The sequence below is a fragment of the Amaranthus tricolor genome, chromosome 16, assembly GCF_026212465.1.
Source record: "Amaranthus tricolor cultivar Red isolate AtriRed21 chromosome 16, ASM2621246v1, whole genome shotgun sequence".
Taxonomy (NCBI): Eukaryota; Viridiplantae; Streptophyta; class Magnoliopsida; order Caryophyllales; family Amaranthaceae; genus Amaranthus; species Amaranthus tricolor.
Genome location: NC_080062.1, coordinates 9,373,266 through 9,397,236, shown reverse-complemented (window position 1 = coordinate 9,397,236; position 23,971 = coordinate 9,373,266). Strand labels below are relative to the sequence as shown.

At 33.4% G+C, this 23,971-nt stretch overlaps 2 protein-coding genes and 1 long non-coding RNA gene across 3 annotated transcripts; 2 read left to right on the top strand and 1 right to left on the bottom strand.

Annotated features, from left to right (window-relative positions):
* The first annotated feature begins 3,985 nt into the window (after positions 1-3,985).
* Positions 3,986-8,040, top strand: LOC130802882 (ultraviolet-B receptor UVR8). The gene is made up of 6 exons (XM_057666988.1): positions 3,986-4,276; positions 4,374-4,553; positions 5,905-5,940; positions 6,033-6,157; positions 6,235-6,712; positions 6,818-8,040. Exons 1-6 carry the CDS (start codon positions 4,186-4,188, stop codon positions 7,621-7,623), a joined length of 1,716 nt encoding a protein of 571 aa, XP_057522971.1. The 5' UTR covers positions 3,986-4,185; the 3' UTR covers positions 7,624-8,040.
* Positions 8,041-10,261: 2,221 nt separating this feature from the next.
* Positions 10,262-19,202, bottom strand: LOC130802880 (protein unc-13 homolog). Its single transcript, XM_057666987.1, has 5 exons — positions 18,490-19,202; positions 16,283-17,149; positions 15,380-15,835; positions 11,795-11,984; positions 10,262-11,705 (listed from the first exon to the last, which is right to left on the bottom strand). Exons 1-5 carry the CDS (start codon positions 19,021-19,023, stop codon positions 10,777-10,779), a joined length of 2,976 nt encoding a protein of 991 aa, XP_057522970.1. The 5' UTR covers positions 19,024-19,202; the 3' UTR covers positions 10,262-10,776.
* Positions 19,203-19,321: 119 nt separating this feature from the next.
* LOC130802881 (uncharacterized) lies at positions 19,322-19,936 on the top strand. Its single transcript, XR_009039814.1, has 3 exons — positions 19,322-19,417; positions 19,576-19,625; positions 19,721-19,936. It is a non-coding gene; the product is annotated as an uncharacterized LOC130802881 (long non-coding RNA).
* Positions 19,937-23,971: the final 4,035 nt, after the last annotated feature.

The following is a 23,971-nucleotide window of genomic DNA, read 5'->3' as shown; positions in this document are numbered from 1 at the left end:
CGGAAGAATGTCATCCTCACCAATGAAGTGATTGGGAGTGACCTGGCCCCCTTCATTACGCCATTGAACGCTTCAGACATGTTTGTAGTTCTCACTCCGTATCGATGCCCACCGTTATAAATCAAAGTCCATTGGCGCTCAGGAATAGAACCATCCACTAAGTACTTATACGCGTCCTCATTAAACTCTTTAAGGCGATTCATGTAGAAATTATATTTCCGAATCTTTGTCTGTTTAGAAGCTTTTCCAAATAAGTTTTTGACTGCTATGTTTTTGAACTTCTTATGCACGTTCAAAGCTAGATGGCGTTCACAAAACCGATGGAATGCAAATGGCTCTTCCCAACCTTTTCCAACTCTATTCATTGCATGCAAAATTCCCTTGTGACGATCAGATATAACACATAAGTCGTCCCTCTTAGTGACATAATGCCTTATACAATCCAAGACCCAACTCCATGTGTCGTTGCTCTCTCCTTCCACAACGACAAAGGTAAGTGGGAACAACTGAGAATTTGCATCTATCGCCATAGCAATCATAAGTGTGCCTCTGTACTTTCCGTACAAATGTGTACCATCTATAGAAATAAAGGGACGACAGTGGGGAAAACCCTTAATGGATGGTCCAAAAGCCCAAAAAATTCGCTTAAACATCACTCTGGTAGGATCCATTGTCGGTTGGACTTCCCATTGCACCACTGTTCCTGGATTAGATTGCATTAACGCTTGCAGGTACCTTGGAAGTTCCTCAAAGGACTTACCCCAATCCCCAAATACTTTTGTTATAGCCTTATTTTTGGCCAACCAAGCTCTCATATGTTATAAAAAATCCGTATTTATTTTTTACAAAATTAACGATTGACTTCACCTTAAACAAAATTAACGTACTTTGAAAGCTCCGACTCAATTACACGGAAATTTCTATTGTTAGAAATCGCCCATGCTTTAACATTCTTCTTAAGGTGGTCTAAGGAGCTGAACTCTTGCCCTATCCTAAAGTCTCCATTTTCATTCATGGAGTTGTCATCGTTCCAGGTCATCCATGCATCAATCAATCTTTGATCAATCTCATCAATTCTAAGCCAGTCTTGAGATGGAGCACCATCTCTAATCGCTGCATCTAGAGCTTCTCTTCTTTCATCATCCTCCTCTGAATCAGAATCAATATGCTCATCTTCCTAATCTAAAGAATCAACCTCGTTCACATTACGCCTACCCAAGTAACTCGTGGAGAAGGTGTTCATTACACCACCACCAATGCCACGTGAATGAGTTGGAGAGGTAAGCTCATCTAAGTGCTCATTAATGTAATTTGGGTTACTTAACATTTCTGTGAATGTATCATGGCGTTCACTAGGACATGATTCAGGAAGCGCCATGATTCAGGAAGTTCCATGCTAGTCATGACTTCCCTCGCATTATTCGAACTTGCAACCAATTCAACATAAACCTCCATTGCCGTTCCAGGGGCTGGTGATGCCGCATAAGCAAAAGGTATGCTTTCATCATTCTTAATCGGGACTAACACATTTTTCCCAGTCACCGGGTATTTCATCTCCATTTTTAACATAAAAGAGTTGCGATCACAACCAAATACATCACAGATTTTGCTATGAAACACCTCAAAATTAGTATTATGACGATGGATAAACATCACTGTATTTAATCCTCCATTATACACAACATCAGATCCAGTATAACTTACTTCCCCACCCCGATACACTATAACGGGATAATGATCCATATTCTGCAAACACAAACATGTTTTTCATGTGATTTCAATTTAAATATAAAGCTAAAAATACCATTAATATATACTAAAACCATTAAACTAACCCAACAAAGTAATAAACTTTCATTGAAGCATTTTATCAAATACTTTATATTCATACAAACCAAATCATAAAATTCAACTACACATATGTAAAACGTAAGCTTAAATTATGAAATCAATAGAATGTAACAAACAATCAATGTATTTATAACTTCAAATGACAACAATAATGAACAAAATATTCAATTTGCAAATTGAAATAAATTAGGGTTTATATTAATACCTTAAATGATGATGAAAATGAACAAGTAAAGAAGGAGAAGATGAGAATGTAGTTGATTAATTTAGTTGAATGAGAGGAATTGTGAATATGAAGTAAATGAGGATTGAAGAAATTTTTTTTAAAGCAGAACCGGCAGCAAGGAAGAAGGAAGAACAAGTGAGATGAAGTGACCAAATAAAAACAGAAGCAGCCGTTTTGTACAGCTACAAAACCGCCACTTCAAGTGGCGGTTTGCTATATTAACTTTTTTTTTTTAAAAAAAATTAAAATTCATGTAAACCGCCATTTCATATAGCGGTTTACTTAAGATTCCTAAACAAAACCGCCATTTCAACTAGCGGTTATATTAAAAAAAATAATAATAATAATAATTCCCAAACCTATCCTACGTGGACGGTAATGTGGGAAATATTTTCCCAATTAATGCAAAGTGGGAATTAGTTTGTTTTTGGGCAATATTATGGGAAAATATCCTCTATATATATATATATATATATATATATATATATATATATATATATATATATATTCAGATACATATTTCGTTTATTAATATTTCATTTGTCTTGTTTTTATTAAACTTTAAAAAAGCCCTCTTCTTTTCAATTTATTGTATTCCATTTATATGTTTCAAATATTATATTAATTTATTTTATTTATAAAAATCTAATAGTAATAATAATTGAGATTTAAAATATTACTTTTAGCTCTAGAGGAGTTCGATTTTCAGCTAATATTTTCTTTCTTTCGGTTTATCATGTAATTCAAAATAAGGAAAAATTAGTTGTCAAATAGGTATTACTTCAGTTGAAAAGTAAATATTAATTTTTTTAATAAGATCTTAAATTTTTATTTTTTTTTAATTTAATTCTTGCTTAATCATCCTTTTTTCTCAACATACCAAACCGGTCAACACTAGAAAGAATTGCCGCCTCCTTTAGCTTGTTTTGTGACGTTTTAAAGAAAGCTTTTCAGTTTATTGGAAGAGATTATATGGTAGTTATTTTTGATTCCATGGAAAAAATCTTATGCAAATAATGTGAATTTTCAACCAAGTTGATATTATAATTTAAAAGTTTATGTAATACTATAAAATTTTTATTTTTATTTTTTTATTTTTGTAAGGATAATTTTTATTTAAAATCTATTCCTATTTCTTTGTCAGATATTTTGATATTTAACCTAATTAGTTACAATAAAAAAACTCTCTTATTTAAAGGTGTAAAGACATTTTAAGTTTTAGTTTGATAGAAATTCAAATCTAAACTCATTTTTTTACCTCATAAAACTATTTCAAAACGAATTACACTACAATAAATAAGACAATCTTATAATAATGCATGAGATTGATCAAAATGTAAAAGTTTAAACAACTAGCTATATCAATACCCAAAAGTCTAATATATAAAATAGTTCAAATGTTTAAAAAATCCAAATTTAAATATAATTATTTCATAAATTTGCAACATTTTTTCTTTTTATTGTTCATTTTAACTTTGTAACATTTTCTTTTATGGAAATGTGTTTATTACTTTCTTTTCATGGCTTTTATTCCATGGTTTTAAGTTTTTCTTTAGCCACCAACCAAATCTAGCCTTAGGAATAGAGAGTTTATTCCATACTTGAAGTTCAGCAAAGTGATCCATATACACATTCTTGATGGAAGCATTGAAGATGTTCCATTTTTATTCAATACCCATTGTTTAGGAATAAAAATAGTTCTTATCCTTTGAAAATAAATTAAAATTTCTTAAAAATTATTTTATAACAGAAAAATAAAAGTATAACAACTATTCAAATTAATTGACTCATAAATGGAATATCACCTTAATTAGAACATATTACATCACTTTTTCAAGAAAAATCTAAATTCGATTCTCGCCCTTTTCTGTCCTATTGTAATAAAAAACAAAATCAATTGACCAAACCATTGACCATGTAGGCAATTACTCTATCCCCTTGAAGCAACCAAGCACATCCTACAAGTATAAATTGCTTGAACAAGTTTGTTAATTTGTCTAATTTTAATCTCATTTAATCTTGCTCTATAACCCATACTGTTGCATCTTCGAAGTTCAATCTCCATTGATATCAAACAAATTCCCTCAAAATCAATACATAATAGAGCAATGGAAGAGATTCCTGAACTGCCACTCCGTAACCCAGCACACAAGATCATCGCAGTTGCTGCCGGTGAAGCTCATACTCTCGCACTTTCCGGTATTATTTTCGAACCCATTTTCCCGATTCTGTTTGTAATTCAATTTTTAACTTGCTTTAATCTATTGGGTATATGTTTGCTGTAAAAATGGGGCAGGAAATGGGAAGGTGTATTCATGGGGAAGAGGCACATTTGGGAGACTTGGTAATGGTTCTGAATCTGATGAGAATTTACCGGTTTCTATAAAATTGGATAATGGGAAATTATCTCAGACTGAGAAACCTCACAATTTTATTGGTGTTGCTGCTGGTGCTTATCACAGTCTTGCTCTTTCTGGTAATTGCTACTATCTATTGTTTTATAATTCCCAATTTTACTATATGTTTGTTGTTAATTCTAATGTAGATGTTCTGTGACTCTTTAATTAGTGAATTAATCTTAGTTTCCGAAATAAAGAAGTTCGAATTCGTTCAAATAAGACTTACCCAACTTCAAACTCCCCTTTAAATAGAATTAGATGAGGTTGAATAAGTATAAAGTGAATTTTTGATGAAAAGTCATTGGATCCAATCAAAAATAAGAAAGGGTTGAAAAATAGTATTTATTTATTTACTTGTATGAAGTTGGTGTATGAAGGGGAATTTATTGTATTTTTTTGTTGGAATGGGAATTTTAGTCATTGGGAGGCTTTGCTTGTGTGATTGCATTATGATTTATGATGTGGTCGTCAATTGATTTAGTGAGGTTTAGTTGAGTTATTAACCACACATTTAGATTACTTTCTGATTGGGCTTGAACAGTTGTCTATCAGATGTTATTATTTTTGTATTGGTACTTGGTTGATTGTAGTCTTTGAAACCTTTAAATCATGGATTCATGGTATGTCAAATATAGTTTCTCCTTCTATTGGAGTGTATGTTGCTTCATAATCTACCTAAGGGAGCACGGACTTATGAGTAGTCATGGATGGTGTTGGAACCTAAAAGAGAGTAAGAAATTAGCTCATAAGTTTACTATGACAAGTTGGCTATGGCCTATCCGACTTGCTTTCGTGCCTAGAGATAGGTATGTATGTCATGTGTGTCGATGTGTGAGTTGGTCTTAGCTATGAATTTAGTCTCTTAACAGCTTATCTTTTATCTTGGTGTTTGTTTGAAGCAATGAGGGATTCATGTTATCATCATTAAGATCGAACTTGCAATGAGGGGATGAATTCAAGGGGTAGTGAACACAGAGGTGTAAACTACAGCGTTATTTACCCAAATCTATTAAGGGGTTTTCGGGGTCAGATGTATGCAACTTTACCGTTGTTAATGATAACAAAGAGGTTGCTTCCGGTTGACTCTTGCCGGTAAACATCATTGATAACTTCAGATATATAAGTTAAGAAGTACACATGATTCAATGAGCCATTTGGGACTAATTTAGTACCTAAAAGATTATCGTGGTTGGTTACTCTGCCTTAATCTCAGAATCTATCATCCTAAACACTACCTCTTTTGCCCTGGTTCTAGCATTTTTCTCATTTAGAAAAGTTTTTGCATTGATAATTGATTTAGTGTAGCAGGATACATCGAACTAGGGTCAGTATGTATTCTTCAGTTTTGACTGATTGATGATTGATTCTGATGCTGTGTTGAGTTTTTTTAAAGGATCCTCTTTTGTGATCCCTCGTTATTGATTGCAGATGATGGATCAGTTTGGTGCTGGGGCTACAATACCTGTAATATATATTCTCACCTCAAAATGCTTTCTTTTCAAATACGTTCTCTGAGTAAAACTTTTTGATTGATTGATTTTCTGTACATTTCATAGATAGCCAACTTGGATTCGATGGAGATAATGTCTCAGTTCCCCGAAAATTAGACAAATTAGTTCAGTTGGACTCTCCCAAAACTCTTGGTGGTGATTCAGTGGTAAAGAGTACAGATCCACTGAAGGTGAGACAGGAACACTTTCTATATTAGGGAAGAATAACAAAACAATTGTATCATACATGGTTGTTTTACTGTCACAGGTCTGTGCCGTCGAAGCTGGTGGAATGATGTCAGTTGCTATTGATAACCTCGGAGCACTCTGGATGTGGGGCAACATCCCACAGCAAAGCAGTCCTGACGATGATACATTCTCGCTCGGAAGTTTTCCAACCCCGGTTCCCATGTGGGATTTTCATGGTCATACAGTTGTTAAGGTGGCATGTGGTAATGAGCACATTATTGCTCTGGTTAGTGCTGGTGAAAAACATACCGGTGATGATCTCGTGTGCTACACTTGGGGTAACAATTATCATGGTCAACTAGGGTTGGGAGATACAAAGAGCCGATCACGGCCTCAAATTGTTGCTCAGTTCAGCGAGGGATCAGCTTGGAGGGCTTATGAGGTGGCGTGTGGAGCTTTTCACACCGCTGTACTTACTCTCAAGAAAAGGCCAAGTGATACACTAGAAAGTGTTTGCTGGACTTTTGGTCTCGGAGAAAATGGTCAGCTTGGACACGGTACTGTTATATTGCGACTTAAACTTTAATCGAGTTTTACGTCTTTGTAGTTATAGTTGTAAATGACGGCCTGCTGAAATGTGTTTTATCTTTTTCTTGTAATAGGTACAACCCAGAGTGCCTCGCTCCCTGAACCTGTTATAGGATTGCCAGAACAAGCATATCTTGTTTCTGTAGATTGTGGGTTGTTCCATACGAGTGTAGTTTCATCGGCTGGGGAAGTATGGTCATGGGGGATGGAAAAAGGTCTTGGGCTTTGCCCTGATATGAGTTTTACAGGGCTGGATCACGGAGATGCGATTTTACCACTACAAATCTTGTGTAATGGGCCACATGGACTGAACTTTCCGGGTCCTATAGCAGTTGCATGTGGCGCAGCTCACACAGTCCTTGTTGCAGATGACGGTTTTAAACTTTGGGCTTGGGGACGAGGAAGGAGTGGAGTTCTTGGTGATGGCAAACTAAGTGATTCCTATTTTCCAAAGACGGTTTTGTGGCCCCCACTATCGGAAGATTTCAGTGACGGGATAGATTTGAACGATAAAGAGTCGAAGAAGCCAAAAGGCGAGGAGCCAGAAACGGAAAAAAAGTTATCCACGGCAATGGAAGAGATCAAACTACTTCAATCAAAACTTACGGTGATGGAACGCTATGTAAACATTCTTCATGGCACTCTCTTTGCACGGCCTTTTGAAGAGAAAGATGTTCCAGTCTCGTTGGTCAATTCGAATTCTTTTGACGTTGGAAAAGCATGGGATAATATACTGGAGACAGCAGACCGTAAAGAGCTAAGACGTTTAGAGATGTTCTTTGGAAGTATGGTCGATTGTGTGAAGGATAAGATAATGAAGAGGAAGATTCAAGAGATTGTGAGCGAGTTTATGCAGTCTTCAAATAGTAGCCCCCATTGAATCGCCGAAAGTAATAAAAGATGGAGGGAATTCTGCCTTTCAAATGCAGGGTTACTCTTTTAGTAACCCGTTCGACGTCGTGGCAAGCTTTGCTTGTGATTATAAATGATACCATAGGCTTGTCAACAAGATTTCTGCAAGACTGCAAGTAATAAACTCAATACAGGATGTATAAAATGAGATTGGGAAGAAAGTAAATATGTTAGAATATGTTATATGTGATGTAAGGAGTTTTTTTTTTTCTCTTGCTCTTGTTTTTAGTTTCTAAGTTACAGATTTTGGTATCTTGATCGAGTATTCCTTCAGTGTAATACATATTTTACTTCCTATATGAGAGACGATCTGTTTGAGAGATCATCTCTAATTGGGTCGGCACATAAAGAAAAATATAGAGTAAGAGTACGCATTAAGCTTTAATGGATTAGGTCTGAGAGAAGTCTCTCAGGAGACCGGCTGGGAGTATCTCGACCGAGTATTCCTTGAGCAATATCTTTGTGTTACTAAGCTGAGGTTGCATACATGACTCCCTAAGTGACTAAGTAGGAGCTTGCAAGAGCATTCCAGTGAGTATTTGCTGTGTCTACAAAATGAACGTACATTCGTTTAGACTTTGGAGTTGCTCCTTTTTTGGATGAAATGTCATGCAATTTAGGCAAACGTACAAGAAAACTCAATATACCATGCTCCTACAGAAAAATAAAATAATAGCACCAACAAATAAGAGATATGAGCACTTCTAATGGACTATGTTCTATGAGACAATTGTATTATTTTCCTCTCTTGATTACTTTCACCATTTTGTTTTCAGTAAAAACAAGTCATTTTATTAACATCACATTTATATTTTAATTAGGTCATTTAATAAGTATAGTATTATAATTTTCACCACTAACAAACAAGATTAAAAATATTTTCATAAGAAAACAATAACGTATATCTTTTAATGTCTTTGCTTTTAATATCATTATAAGCAAAGATAAACATTTGACCATTTTTCTACCTCTTAATTTGCGGGTGCAACTAAAAAGGGAAAGAAGTATGCGATCCTAAGAATTAAAATAACATTTTCATTTCAAAAAGAATTAATATTATGAATATAAATTCCCGATTCTTATTTGTCGCCACCCTTTTCATTTTATCGCCACTCCTCCTAATGAAATTACGAATTTGCCTCTGAACTTTAAAAATTTACAAATATGCCATTGGAGTTAATAACTTTTCATTTTCATTTTTTTAAATTTTTTTTATTATTTTTATTTATATTATTATTGTTATTATAATTATTATTATTTTTGTTATTATTATTATTATTAAACCACAATAATAATAATAATAATAATAATAATAATAATAACAACAACAAAAATAATAATAATTATAATAACAATAATAATAAAAATTTTATAAAAAAAAAAAAAACAGTCGCACAAAACGTGCGTCTGGTTTTTTTTATTTTTTTATTTTTTTATTTTATTTTATTTTTTTTTTTGAATTTCGATTTATAAAATTTCTTTTGTTTAATTAATTCATTTTTTAAGTTATTATTATTATTATTATTATTATTATTATTATTATTATTATTACTATAAAAGTAACTTAAAAATAAATTAATTAAACAAAAGAAATTTTAATTATTATTTTTATACTGTGGGACTAATTTTTTTTTATTATTTTTATTTATACTGTTATTGTTATTATAATTATTATTATTTTTGTTATTATTATTATTATTATTATTATTATTATTATTATTATTATTATTATTATTATTATTATTGTGGTTGTTATTGTTATTATTATTAAATTATTATTTTTGTTTTAATTATTATATTTAATTTATGTTTCTAAATGTTATTATTATTATTATTATTATTATTATTATTATTATTATTATTATTATTATTATTATTATTATTATTATTATTATTTAAATAAGTAACTTAAAAAATAAATTAATTAAACAAAAGAAATTTTATAAGTCGAAATTCAAAAAAAATAAATAAATAAATAATTTTTTTTTAGAAAAAAAAAAAAAAAAAAAAAAAAAAACTAGTTGCACGTTTTGTGCGACTGGTTTTTTTTTTTTAGATTTTTTTTAAAATTTTTTTTTTAAATTTTTATTATTATTGTTATTATAATTATTATTATTTTTGTTATTATTATTATTATTATTATTATTATTATTATTATTATTATTATTGTGGTTTAATAATAATAATAATAATAATAATAATAACAAAAATAATAATAATTATAATAACAATAATAATGTAAATAAAAATAATTAAAAAAAATTAAAAAAAATTAAAAAAAAATTAAAATGAAAAGTTATTAACTCCAATGGCACATTTGTAAATTTTTAAAATTCAGGGGCAAATTCGTAATTTCATTAGGAGGGGTGGCGATAAAATGAAAAGGGTGGCGACAAATAGTAATGCCCTATAAATTTGACATAAATTTAGTGTTTGACAAATAAAAAAACTTTTAAATTTGGATTTGAGTCAAAACTACCATTGTTATAAAAATGGTTAAAAATGAAGATTTGAGAATAACCTCCCAAACCTTGTCATTCTCAAATTTTTCATTAATGATTTCATAATTAAAATCTATAATTTGAAATAAAATACTTGTTCCCAAATGCAACCTAAAATAGAATTAAAATGAAAATTTATCACCAAATTATCAGAAGTATAATAATTACATTTTTGAGCTTTTTAATTCTCTCTTAAGGTTATGAATACCATTGTTCAAACAAATAATAATGAATATCTTTAATAAAAGAATTATGAGTTAACATTATACAAATGAAAGATGGCTATAATACATACATGAAACAGATAGCACTATGAACAATAGTAGATGACAATCAAACCTGCTATGCTTGCAGTCAGTACCAGAAGTAGCCAATTAGCCAAGGAAAGCAACCACAGTGGAACATTACACAACTCAATCGTAAACACTACTATCATATGCAAACGCTCTAGATGAAGCTTCAGTAGGTATTTGATCTTGTACTCGAATTACATGAATCTTTATAGATGGAAAACTTCACATAGATGCTCAACCATAAGAAACAATTCCTGTTTCTTTAACCAATCCAAGAACCAAACGTGTAGCCTTGTCCGTTGATGACAGCATCAAAATCATCACAAGTTACAGTTTTTTAGGTAAATTGTATGTCTTTCTAAGGAACTTTGAAGCAGTATCATCATTCCTGTGACACAAGACACGCAGTAACGTATTTGGTTCTGTTGGATTCCATTCACCGGAAGTAGGAGGTAGTGGAAACTTGGTCTTCGCAGAAGAACCATAAGCTTCTATAATCACACGTCTGAAACGTTCAATGAGAGATTCTGTATCAGTGTTAAAGAGAGGAAGAACTTCTCTTGCCGTAGATGAATATTTGTTAATTATATCAATAGGCAACCCATCACCATCAGCCCAAAAGAGGTCTTTAAGTGCTTTAAAATCGTCCTCTATGATCTTAAAATCCTGACACGAGAAGGCACGGTAAGGCCCCCCAGCAAGCAACACTAATAAGAATCCATCGTATGAAGCTCTCATGATGTCTGTGATAATTCGTGTTCGTATCCTTTCGTTTACAGTATCTGATATGATTAATAAGTTCTGCTCTAGCTCCTGCAGGAAAGGCTCAATTCTCGATGATGATGCATCTCCAACATATAAATTATCCCACAAGACATGGCTTAAATCGTGGAAGACAAGTTTGTAAGCCACAGCCTCTGAAAGTTGTTGGATAGCATCTACACAGGCTGCTGGTGTCATATCAAACTTTTTTCCTAAGCCACCTGAAAAGTCTTCTTCACAAGCAGACTCACAATTCCTCAAGAGGGTGATTATTCTTTTCTCCACAACTTCCAACTCTGACCGGATTTTGTGCAAGGTGTTTATCCGCACGCAAAGCTGTGGCACTCCAGATGCAGCCTCCCCATTCACAGCAACTTGAGAGCTTTTTCTCAGAGAATTCAAAGGTTTATCTTTTTTCTTAAAAACACCTAATTTTGACCCAATGGGACATCTTGTCAAAGCTGGCATAGTTGGTAGAAATGTATTTCGTGATCCTGTGATGAAGAGAATTACAAAGATTACGTAGTCAAAAACACGAGTACCTGAATTTCAGAGAGATAGGCCATAGATCACAGGTACATACCACAGCCAGATTTAGCTTTGCTTGTGTAGTATTTTAAGCATCGGTCAAGACCAGCTATCAAGTCGGGGAGCAGTGCTGGATGCATTGGAATAGGCAGTTGAAAGAATGCATCCAAAATATCATCTACGACCCGCAGAACCTCAACGGCAGAAGGTGCAAGTCCGTCTTGGATGGCACGTGGATTCCAAACCTAGCATTATTAAAAATTATGTTATGTCAGACCAGGCCATGATTTCAACCTGTACAAGAAGAGACCCTATTGACGCTGCAGGAAAATAACCCTAACAATAAATGTTCAATTATAGACATATTGACCCTGGAGAACACACGTAGCTTAATACTTATATATGCAATAAAATGCATATATAGGTCCAAATTAGTCCTGGCTCTTGACTCAGTCGGACATCACATAGCTTATGCATAAGATACTGGTGGACATGAGTTCAGGACTCTAGCCAAGTTACTGGCTAAATAGTAAATTTCTATATTTTTGTCTGTTTAAGAGCAAACAAACACCCTCTGTCCAACAAAAAAATTAGCAGGAACTCCAAGTCTTTAGTCTGCAAGTTTGTGACTCGCAGTTTCCAAGGCTAAAAATTTGAAACAGAGTCGAAAACACAGCAACAGAGTCACTGATGTCGAACTCAAGAGCTTGAACAATGATAATATATCAGCTATGCAGCCTACTATGCAGCCTCATCTCAACAATACCCAAGCTCACTGATCTATTTCATTCTAGAATACAGCCACGTCATTAGTTTGTTACAGATTCTGTTTTGGTGTATTTCTTCTTTTATAGTTTGTTATATTCAGCTTTATTTTCTTGTTAGAGTGTAGCTTCTGGAAACATTTCCTTCTGTATATATACCCTCTTCTTCAATGAATAAAGTACCAAAAGATTATTTTCCAAATTCAGAAGATACTTTCTTCATAAAACTATTATAGTATCATAGCTTTTTCTAATCCTTCACCACACCTCCTGATTTTTTTTTTGTACTCTTTATCTTTCCTTCGCATCCATGGCAGACATATCCTCTGATAATTCATCTCCTTCTCATACTACATCTACTACTGATCCTACACAAAATCCAGCAAGCATACACTACTTGCCTCTAATTATGTTTCTATAGTACTAATTCTAACGGAAGTACTAGGAGACCTATTTTCTTGTTGCAAAAGTGGCTTATCTATTTTGGCTTTAGAATCATGAAGGAATACATAAGACCAATACAATATGAAGCTTTTATCATTCATATAAATACTTGTTATTTCTTTTGGAAAGGATCTAAAATACTGTAAGTATTACCTTGGAAATGAACTATGGGCCAAATTTTCATCAATTGCGGTACACTAATCAAATTCTTACTCAAACCTAGTACATATACAAGACTTCTTTGACGTGTTTTAATTCGTTGCGAGTTTTTATCGCAATTGTGCCTTCACCCCTTGAACTAATGACAATTCAATTTCTCAATCTGAAAGGAATTTTGATTGAAGTATTAAGTTGCGTAAAATCGAATGAATCTTTGGTCACGTGGATACTGCATCCACTATCAATTAACCATTAATTTGTTGATTCTTAGTCATCTTCATGCACACTAAACAAATGACCTACTTCTTCTTAAACTTATGCTTGTGCCAATGCTTGTTTATGCTTCTTTTTGCAATCTCTCTCTCTTAATCATTACCCTAAGACTTGTCTTTCCATCTAAAATCACTCTCAACGTGATTAGGTATCTTGAGAATTCTACATGGAAAAAACTTGTCTTTCTTTTTGGTTGCATTCCTTCTTATGCAAAAGTGGACTTCAAAGTATTTATGACTTCGAGCTTCTTGTCATTCTTGTTTTCGTGACTAGCCTGAAATGCTCCTTCTAGATTCGTCTTTGTTCTTTCTTCTTAAGCCTTCACCATGCCTACCACTTCTAATATTGTTAGCATTGATAACTCCTGTGTCCTTTCTTTAACACTGACTGCACTATCATATAGTTCTGTCACAGTGCTCAAGATTTTGTTGACAACATCTTCTTTAATCTCATCTATCTCATCTATATACATCTTCATTTGATTAACTACATATGTGACTCTTGTATGGTAATCATTGATGGATTCTCAAGACTCCATACTCAAATTCCCAAGATCTATTCTCAAGTTTTGAAGTCTGATGGTATTAATGTTCAGACTTCCGTGAAACTCTTTCTGCAAGCTTATTTAGAAAAACTTGCAATAACTATTCTTGAACAAAATGGCATCTGTCCAGGCATTTTGAAGGATATGCAAAGCATTCTAGTCTTTGATTATCTCCCCCTTTGATGGATTTGCAAACGGTATTCCATCATAACAACTTGAAGAAAATGTGATTTCAGCATTAGGACCACCACTACTTCCACAAATCTCTGACTCTTAGACTAGTCTTCATTTTGACATTCCAAAAACTATAGCTCCCTCCCTTAAAGATCAGAATTATATTCTAGTTAAAGGTATGACATATTGAAGACGAAAAAGCTATGTGTTAGGGTTTTTTATGGATATATGCAGAACTCTTGGTACCAATTGATTAATACAAGATGCTAAGGGAACATGTGAATCAAAGTAAATTAAGATCAAGTATACAGGTTCCAGTTTTATTATTCCTAGTAAATTGAAGGGATTGAGCAATGCTTAATATCCCCAAGATATTGTTTCTTAATATACCAACTTTCCCATCTAAAAGATGGATATAGGTTTCAAGATTTAGAGCCTACATTGGCGAAATTTCTTGATTTGTGCTTTTGTCATCTAAGTGCAGACATATGATGGCAAGATGTTAGGAAGCTAATTTCGGCGTATCAGATCTCAAACCTACCAAAATGCATTTCATGTCGAAATGATCAAGTTGTAATCTGCTCGGGAAACCAGCAAATTCAGTAACACTTCACTCATTTATTGTCAAGGAATATGTTACACAGATCATACTGAGCCTTGAACCATGGCATCAATCATTATGCATCAAATTTCCTACTTTCTGTGATTACTGATTATGCTTTGTGAGCCAGCATGTCACTCAAAGACAGTCAAAGGCTCAAAGTCATCAAGCCCCCAAATGAAATTCTCTTTGTATCACACGCGCAACAGCAACTCCATAAACCACAAGTAATAACGATAATTATACACCAAACTACCGCGCCCCTGCTCCCTAAAATAAGCATAACATCCTTGTGCTGTTTATATTACCGTTTCATCAATTCAAAAGAGCATGTAAAATGTAATCACTTCAGACGTTGAGACAAGGGATAACAACGGTCTCGAAATTTCATGACAGGCTTCAACTTATAATGAGTATGGTATTCCAAATGAATTCTATAGAAGGGTCATTGCAAAGTCGGAGAAAAGAGAATGCAAAGCAACATATGGCTGTAAAACTAAACTAGCCTCTCTGCCACATGCCAATTTAAAGGTTAATTGGGAGGAGTTTGAAGATAGTATCACAAATCACACATACAAAGGAAAAATTACTGCCCAAAGTCAATAGTACATTTAGGTTATCATCTATTCTTCCCCAACCATGCACATTAACTTGAAAAAATTGTAAAATAGATAGAAATACCTCTGCTTGTATGTTCCTTTCAACCCGTTCCTTCATTCTATCCAGTCTCATTTTCATCCAAACTTTGACCAAATTGGCTATAGCAGCTTGAGCCTCATACGGAGGCATCTCACGGATGACTGCCTTACCACCATCGTCGCTATCCACTGAATCTTCGACCGCTGTTTGCACGAGATCTTGCTCCAACTTGTCAGCTGCTCTCAAGATTTCCACAGCATCAGGTGTCAACTCCGTTATACTTGAAATGAATTGCTTTAATTCATTGCCATAGCAAGCATGGAGGGTTGCAACCGCAACACCAGCAGCCAAAGGATGCCATCTCTTCAATATTGGACTGAATACTTTCTTCTCATGAGCAGCAAGCTCACCGACATCTTTAGCAAGGATCGCAAGAACAGGAAGAGGGTGTGGCTGATTCTTTGATGCTCTCCGACTTGAATCCGCCTTCTCCATCATCTGCAGTTAAAAACCAAATATAACTTCTATCAGCAGTTTTAGGCCACACATCCACAGAGACCGAAAGGCATGATTTAGGATGATTCAAAAAATTGGATAAGAGTAGTTCAGCATCTACAACCAGCTCTGGGAATAAATAATCTAAAAGTGACAACCACCACTCTGTTTTTTCTATAATGCACGTCCAAAACTAAAGCGATTTGGCAAAATGCAAACAATTCAAGCCAATGCATCCTAACAGTGAGTAAAGTTCAAGGGATTCTTATACTACCCCTACCAAACTCTCCTCATAGAAATCAAGTAGGACGTAAGACAATGTACACAATACATATCCAGATATTCCCTAAGACATCTCATCCAAAATATGAGAAAAGCATTCTCTCATTAATCAAGGAACCGAAAAATAAGATTATGCATGCGACACACAACAGTTCCAAGAAAACTTGCCTGAGCGAATGCAGTGCGAAGTGATGACCGGATGTATGTATCGATTCTGCTACGAGCCACAGCAACTTCACTTTTCCTCTTTCTACGGTACTCATGAGATATATCTTCAACTAATATTTTAGCCGCAGATATCCCAATAGAAACTATATTAGGCATGGTATTAATATTTACATTATCAAACGTGTCATGATATGCAAGCAGTCTTCTTTCCACCCAACCCAAAATAGAAGTTAGTGTTGCACTCAAGAACTTGGAATATACGGAATCCTTTGTTGTCTTAGCATCTTTTGCTACTTCTTCTAGCTGACCATCAACTGCAGACAGGAGATCACTTTCAACTTGACCAGTAGCAATAAAACGATTAAACAGAACCCATGTAAAACAGAGGTTATGCAATAATTGGTTAATGCCAAGAATAGGCCACGTTTTCTTGATAAGGTCCATAAGTTCATCCACTTCTTCAATAATTGAAGATTCATCATTAACATCAAAGCACGCTTCAAGCAACATCTCATAGAGACAGAGATTGAGGGGGAACCCATCCGCCCAATGACAAGAATCTGACAATCCATCAGCCGCTTTGCAAGCCAAAGCCACTACAGCACTACGAAGAACCTGCATTGATTCATTGTTTTTCCCTGTCTCTATCGGCCTCTCCAAAGCTCCATGAATTATCTTTTGCAATTGTTGGGAGCTCGCATCAGCTTTACCAATTGGCTGATAAGGATGTAATATAAGACCGGCTTCAAGCACTCTCAAATTTCGTTTTTGCCATGCATCATATTCTTGTTGATCAGTAAAGTCTGACGACTTAAGCTGTTGTAAAAGCTCCAGTGGTAAAACCAAATTATCAATACGTTTTCCAAGCTGTAACAAGAACGATAAAATAGTCACTAATTTCAGTTACTTGAAGCATTATGAAACACATAAAAGGTATGAATCATATACCAAGCTCCAACATCGGTTTAAAACCTCAAAAGGAAAGGAAAAAAGCTTTGAAATTACACCAATAATTATTTTGGATTCCCAAATATGATAATAATTGATATAGAATCTTACTTTTTGATGATGATAATACAACATTACAGTTTGTCATAGTTCTAATCCAATGACATGATTCAAAGGAAATAAACAGCTACTCAGGCAACTACTTCATGGGTCATGACACACATTGCTGCAAAATGTAGGTATGACTCAAATTCTCATAATCTAATCATACAACCAACAATGGCTTATGTACTAATCTCTTAGATTTGCATTATTTGGGGATCTTAGCATATAAAGGTAACTTCAGGTTTTCTTCAACACAGTTCTGGGTACTTCAAGGTGATGATGTACACCACTTATAAAACAATTAGTCATTTGACATACATTTTCTGAACAACCAATGTACGACTCCTACTAGACAAGCCTTTTTTCCTTCTTTTCTTTCGTGGAACAAAATCCTATTATTCCTAGGAACATCAAGCCAGAACTTTATAGCATATCAAGATTCAATATTAAAATCCCATCCCACTATCACAATGTGAATTACAACTTTACACCATTTACAAAAAATCAATACCTCATTCCAGTTTTTATACTGGTGTAATAATAATTCCACATTCCATTACGTCAAACAAACCCCTACCTCCAGCGAAGAAAGAATAAAAGATCAAAAAAAAAAAAGAAAAACTTCCATTACCACTCACTCACCAACTTAGTTGATTATTAAAATAAACACACAATTAAAAAAAGGTCCTTTTATTTTCTAGCTTCGCGTGAAGTAACATGTAATCCACCGACAAAAATGCCAATGTAAAGCTCAAATTGATTTGTTTTCTCATCTTCCTAATCTAAACAATGAGTGAATCATCAATTTATAAATTACCATTTTAATTAATCAATAAATTAAAGAATACGCATTAAAAAAACAAACCAAATCTCACATCAAGAACAATAGATTTATTTCCAGAAAATTTTAACTCCGTAAGATAAAAAAATTTGCAAACAATAAGGTAAAATTCACAAAATTTGAATCTAAACCAACTACATTTTGATCTTCGAACCTCTAATTCCAAAATCAACCAAAATTTAACTAAATCAAATTAAATTCCCAACCTAAAGCAGCAAAAACTTGATCTTCTACCATCCAAGCACCACATAAACATAATTCAGAACAAATCCAACTAAAAGTTAATCAAAAGCATGAGATCTCATATTCTAACCTGAGAAGCAGCGATTCTGAGAAAAGCTTTACGAATTCTAGAATCAGCAGTTTCAGAAACTCTCATCTGAACCCTCATAAGCTCACCAACCGTTAAAGGTTTTTTATTAGGGCTATTGTGACTAATCTGTGACCCTGGACTACCATTACTACTTTTCTTCAACCCTAAACTCGACGAAGTTAACGATTTCAACCCTTTCTTCACTCTACTCGCCGCCGTTGAAGTTAACGACCGTTGCAATCCACCGGAATTCGAGCCGCCATTGGTAGCTATTGCGGCAGAAGTGGCAGAAGTAGGGGAGGAGTTCGAAGCAGAAGAAAGGGTTTTTCCAGAGGAAGTTCGAGAAGCGGCAACGAAGATTTCGTAGGCGGTGGAACGAAGGTCAAGGAGAGAGAGGGAGGGAGTGAGGTCGGTGACGAAAGGTGAAGAGAGAGAAGAAGAAGGTGGTTGAGATGGTAATGGAGATGAAGGTGGAGGTGTAGCTTCTCTACGTGAATCTCCCATGGAGCTCCTGTCTCTGAAAAGGAGCGCCATTGAAGATGGAAAGAAGGAAAATTGAGAAGACTGTGAAATGAAGGAAGAAGTCTGTAGTGAGGAAATGGGAGAGAACTGACTTCTAAAGACTTTTCTGTTTGTTGTTCTTTTTGGTGGGAAAAATAATTACACAAATTTTTAGTTGACACCGTCTTTATTAAACACGTTTTATAGTGAGTCGGTGCACTTTTTAATTTTAAAAAAAATAAAAAAAATTCAAAAATAAATTAAAATACGTGTAAAGTAATCACACATTCACACCCAATTAGAAACTTTTCAATTTTCATTCCTCTTTCCTAACAATCTTCAATTGCCATTTTCGACCATAAAATTTTCCATTTGCGTGCTTAGTTCCTTGATTTCATCTTCAACATTTGCTTAGTTCTCATCAAAGGTATGTATCTTCTTCATTTTTGTTTTTTTATCAATCTTCCATTTTTTTTTCAATTTTTTTTATATTATCACCATTTTCGTTTGTATCTTCACCAATGAAAATGATTGTAATTATAAATGTACAATATTCTGATTATTATTTTTTATTTTAAGCTTTAGAAAAACAATGATGTTGAAGAAGACAACAAAATTGGGCTTAAAGAAGGAACGTAAGTTGGTGTTTTAACCTAATTAAAGTTTATAGTTTAATATTTTAATATTTTAAATTTGTTTGTTTTTTGATTTTACTTGTTCTTGATTTTAGGGTTTAAAAAATGAAAAAGATAAGTGATGGTGTTGTCTTGGCTTCTGTATTCACAAGGAAGATAAAAAAAGATTCTAACTAAGGATCATAATGACAACCCTCAACAATCAAAGGTGGCTGATCAAGTACCCAAACAAAGGGTTTATAGTAACTGAAATTATAATATTATATATTTAAATTTATTATATTGTATATTTGGGTTTATAATAGCGGTATGTGTCGTATTGTTATGCATTTATATTTGGGATTATGTTGGAAATATAATAGTGTGTATTTGAATTTATAATATTGTATATATGGGTTTATAATAGATTATATTTGTGTTTACAATTGTGCATAGTATTTATAATATTTTGGATTTATAAAGTAATGTTATAATCCCAACTAAATAATGTTATGCCCCCAACTAAACAATGTTATAATCACAATTAAACTATGTTATAACCCCTAATAAACTATGTTGTAATCCCAATTAAACTATTTTATAACACCAATTAAACAATATTATACTCCCAACTACATTATGTTATAAAACCAACTAAAAATGATATAACCCACACTACACAATATTATACTCTCAACTACGTCAACCTATGTCGAATGTTCACAGTTATAATACCAATTATATTATGTTATAACCCTAAATATTAGTTATTATTACCTCCAATATATTATGTTATAACTCCAAATATATTATGTTATAACAACAAATATATTATGTTATAACCCCAAATATATTGTTACTACACAATGTTTACTCCCAACTACATCAACATATATCAAATGTTCACAGTTATAATACCAATTATATTTTTGGTTATATCCCCAAATATATGAATATATAACCACAAATGCTTTTATTACAATTCTCCAAAAATTAGCTATAGTTGTCTTCTTCAACATCATTATTTTCCACCATTGATGAACCTTAATTTAAAAAAAATTAGAAAAACCACAATAATTTTTATTACCTTCCCCAAATAGTATGTATTGTTGTCTTCTTCAACATCACTGTAATCCACCATCGATGAAGCTTTATTTAAAATAAACCCACAATCAAATTCAAGCATCATTTCTTCCATTATTAGACAATATTTTCAGGTTGTAGAAGGTGTGTATGTTCAATGGTTGAAGAAGGGAGATGAAAAAATCAGAAAACTTTTCATCTTTAAAAAACACAGCAGTTTTCTTCTCTTAGGAATGACACGCGCGTGGTTTTTTAAAAACAACAGTTTTTTTTAAATTAAGATATTTTCTAAATATAGTAATGTTGGCTGGGCTCTTTTGAGAGTCGTCTATACTATAGACGGTCTCTCAAGAGAGGGCATGAAATAATTAATCTACGTTCCTTAGAAAAACTCTCACAAACAATGTTTACGGAAAGTGAAAAAAAATTCTTTTAATTTTATTTTATTAAATAAGAAAATTTTCATAGAGTAAAAGTAATGATCATAAACATTAAAAAATAGAAGAAATTGTGAATTAATGCCTTAAAGTTAGGTTTTTGCTAATTACTGCATCAATGATTATCTTTTGCGAATTACAACTACCAAAGTATCAAAGTCTACATTAGGGCTGAACAGAGTTTGGTCTAAACCGTAAACCAAACCGGACCAAACCGTAATTTAAATATTTGGTTTGGTCTACGGTCTAAATGGTCTGGTCCGATTTTTTTTATTAAAAAAACGGATTCCGGTCCGGTCCCGGTTTAAAAATTTTCAGATCAGACCGGACCGGAAATCCGTAATAAATTCCGGTCTGGTGAAAACCGTAAACTGTAGACCGGAACCCGTAATTTCCATTTTATTTAAAATTTTAAACGTTACTATTATAACATTATGATTGGGTCTTTTTAATCTCTGATTCTGAAGCTCTCCCTCGATCCCTTCTCCTTCTCCCTCGTTCCTTCTCGTTCTCCCTCGATCCCTTCTCCTTCTCCCTCGATTTCTTCTCCTTCTCCTTCTCCCTCGATTCTTTCCTTCTCCTTCTCCCTCGATTAATCTCTGAAGACTCTGATTTCTCCTTCATCGTACCAGACGACAGATACCACTCTCCAGGTCTACACTTCGATACCAGCTGTGCTGTGCTTCTGTGCTTCTATATTATAAAATTTGTAATGTTCTATATTATAAAATTAGTGATGTACTGAACTATTGAAAATTTGTAATGTTTCAGATTTGGTGATGTATTTTGTTTACAGATTATCGTTTATCTTAGATTCTCAATTAAAAAAATACAAAAAAATAAAAAAACCGTAGACCAGACCGTTCTCTAGTGTCTTGACTGGTCTGGTCTGGTCTGAAAAATTTTTAGACCGGAATTTCTGGTCTGGTCTGATTTTTCTGTCAAACCAGGCCAGACCGGAACTACATCGTTCAAGCGAAATTACAAAATTCCGACCATTTTAAATTAGGCTAAGTGGCCGAATTCATTGATTTGGCCTGCACGTGGCACAATTTGGTATTTTGGTGGGTGTAATTAGCAAAAAACAATCATAGAGACTTTAATTCGCGAAAGTCCAAACTTTAAGGCTATAATTTGCAAATTATTTAAAAATATTTTAATTCGCTTGGAAGCAATAATGAAGTGGTTTGGATTAAAGTAAGGAAACGTAATTGTGTACCACAAAGATTGGCAGAGGTAAGAGTTTCAGATTAAGAAGCAAATCCTTGTCGTATGTAAGTTGATTAGGGTTGGTAGAAAGTTCAATATTCATGAAGATCATACTCAATTGCAAAGGGGTGTTCAAATACTACTTAGTAAGATTAAAGAGTAAGAGAAACTTTAATCAAGTTTGTTAAGTTAGTACTAGTGGTCTGCCTTTTGTTTTGTTTGTTTTTCTAAAAAAATAAGGTTGTTTTGTATTATGGTTGTTAAGTGAGTGCTAATATGGTAGTTGTTAAATTATTACTAGAGATGGGGGTATTTTGTACTGTATGGAAAGAGGGAAGTTGATCTTCCTTTATGTTCTATTAAATAATGAAAATAAACTACTTTTGCAATGGATTTGTTATAGAATTTTTGATAATATCACAACTTCTACATTTCTAAAAGAAAGTGGTTTTTTTAGCAAATTTTTACAAACTAAGTAATGTATTTACAAAAACAATGTGCAATGGACTTAATGCTATCATTTACATCAACTACAAAATATCACCACTTCTAACATTCTTACACATATTCCATAGTCTACTAATGAAACTTAAACTTACTTAAACCTAAAATTACTTATACCTAACATTACTTAAACCTAAACATACTTCATAGTCTTTAAAAGCTTTTTATTGCCTTCTTTTTCACTTGGCTCGAACCCCCTTGTTGCATTTCTTCTTTGCGAGTTAAACCACCTGTAGACTCAATTAGGAACGGTAACAGCAACTAGAGGGGGGGTGAATTGTTGTTGTTACTAGTTTAAGCGTTTTTGCCCTGTTTTTGCGGAATTGAATAAAATAAATAAAGCTTAAACTTAGAGCGAAATAATTAAAAGAGACAAATGATTTTTACGTGGAAACCTTCTAGGCCTAAATAGAAGGAAAAACCACGACCCCTCGGGATTTCTAAATTCTCCACTATGTTTAAGGCAACTCGTTACAATTACATTAAACATCTTACTTCACTCGAAGCGCATCAACTAGGCCAACTCTTCTCTCTTAAATTGCTTCACTCAAAGCAACAAACTTAGCTTCACTAAAAGCTAATTCTCACCACTAGCTTCACTAGAAGCTTTCTCCTTAGCTTTACTCAAAGCTAATCTCTTCTCTAGCTTCATTAAAAGCTATCTAATTTCCCCCTTAGACTCACCCGAGTCTAATTACAAATTCTCTCAAAAACCCTTACAAAGGATAAAAATTCTCTAAAAATAAAATCAATGAGTTGCACAAGAAAATATTATAAATTAATTGGCATTTTTAAAACAAAATTTTCTTGTAAAAATTCTCCCATAATTACGTATGATTTAATGGCTCATACTAAGGCGAGTTTTGAAGAATAACCGAGCCCACTATTTATAGAGCTAAAATCCCTAAGAATAAGGAATATTCCAATCCATTATCCCATTATCAAAAGATCATGGGAGTAATGTGGATAAAGCAACCATACGGTTATTTGATTAAGTCAAACCAGACAGAAATAACCGCTGTTCTCTGTTCCCTTCAAGCAGCAGTTTCTTCAATAGCTGTTCCTGTTCCAGTACTAATTGCTGGAATGTGTTTGCTATAAATAGAAACGGTTATGCTTATTACGAATGGTTAC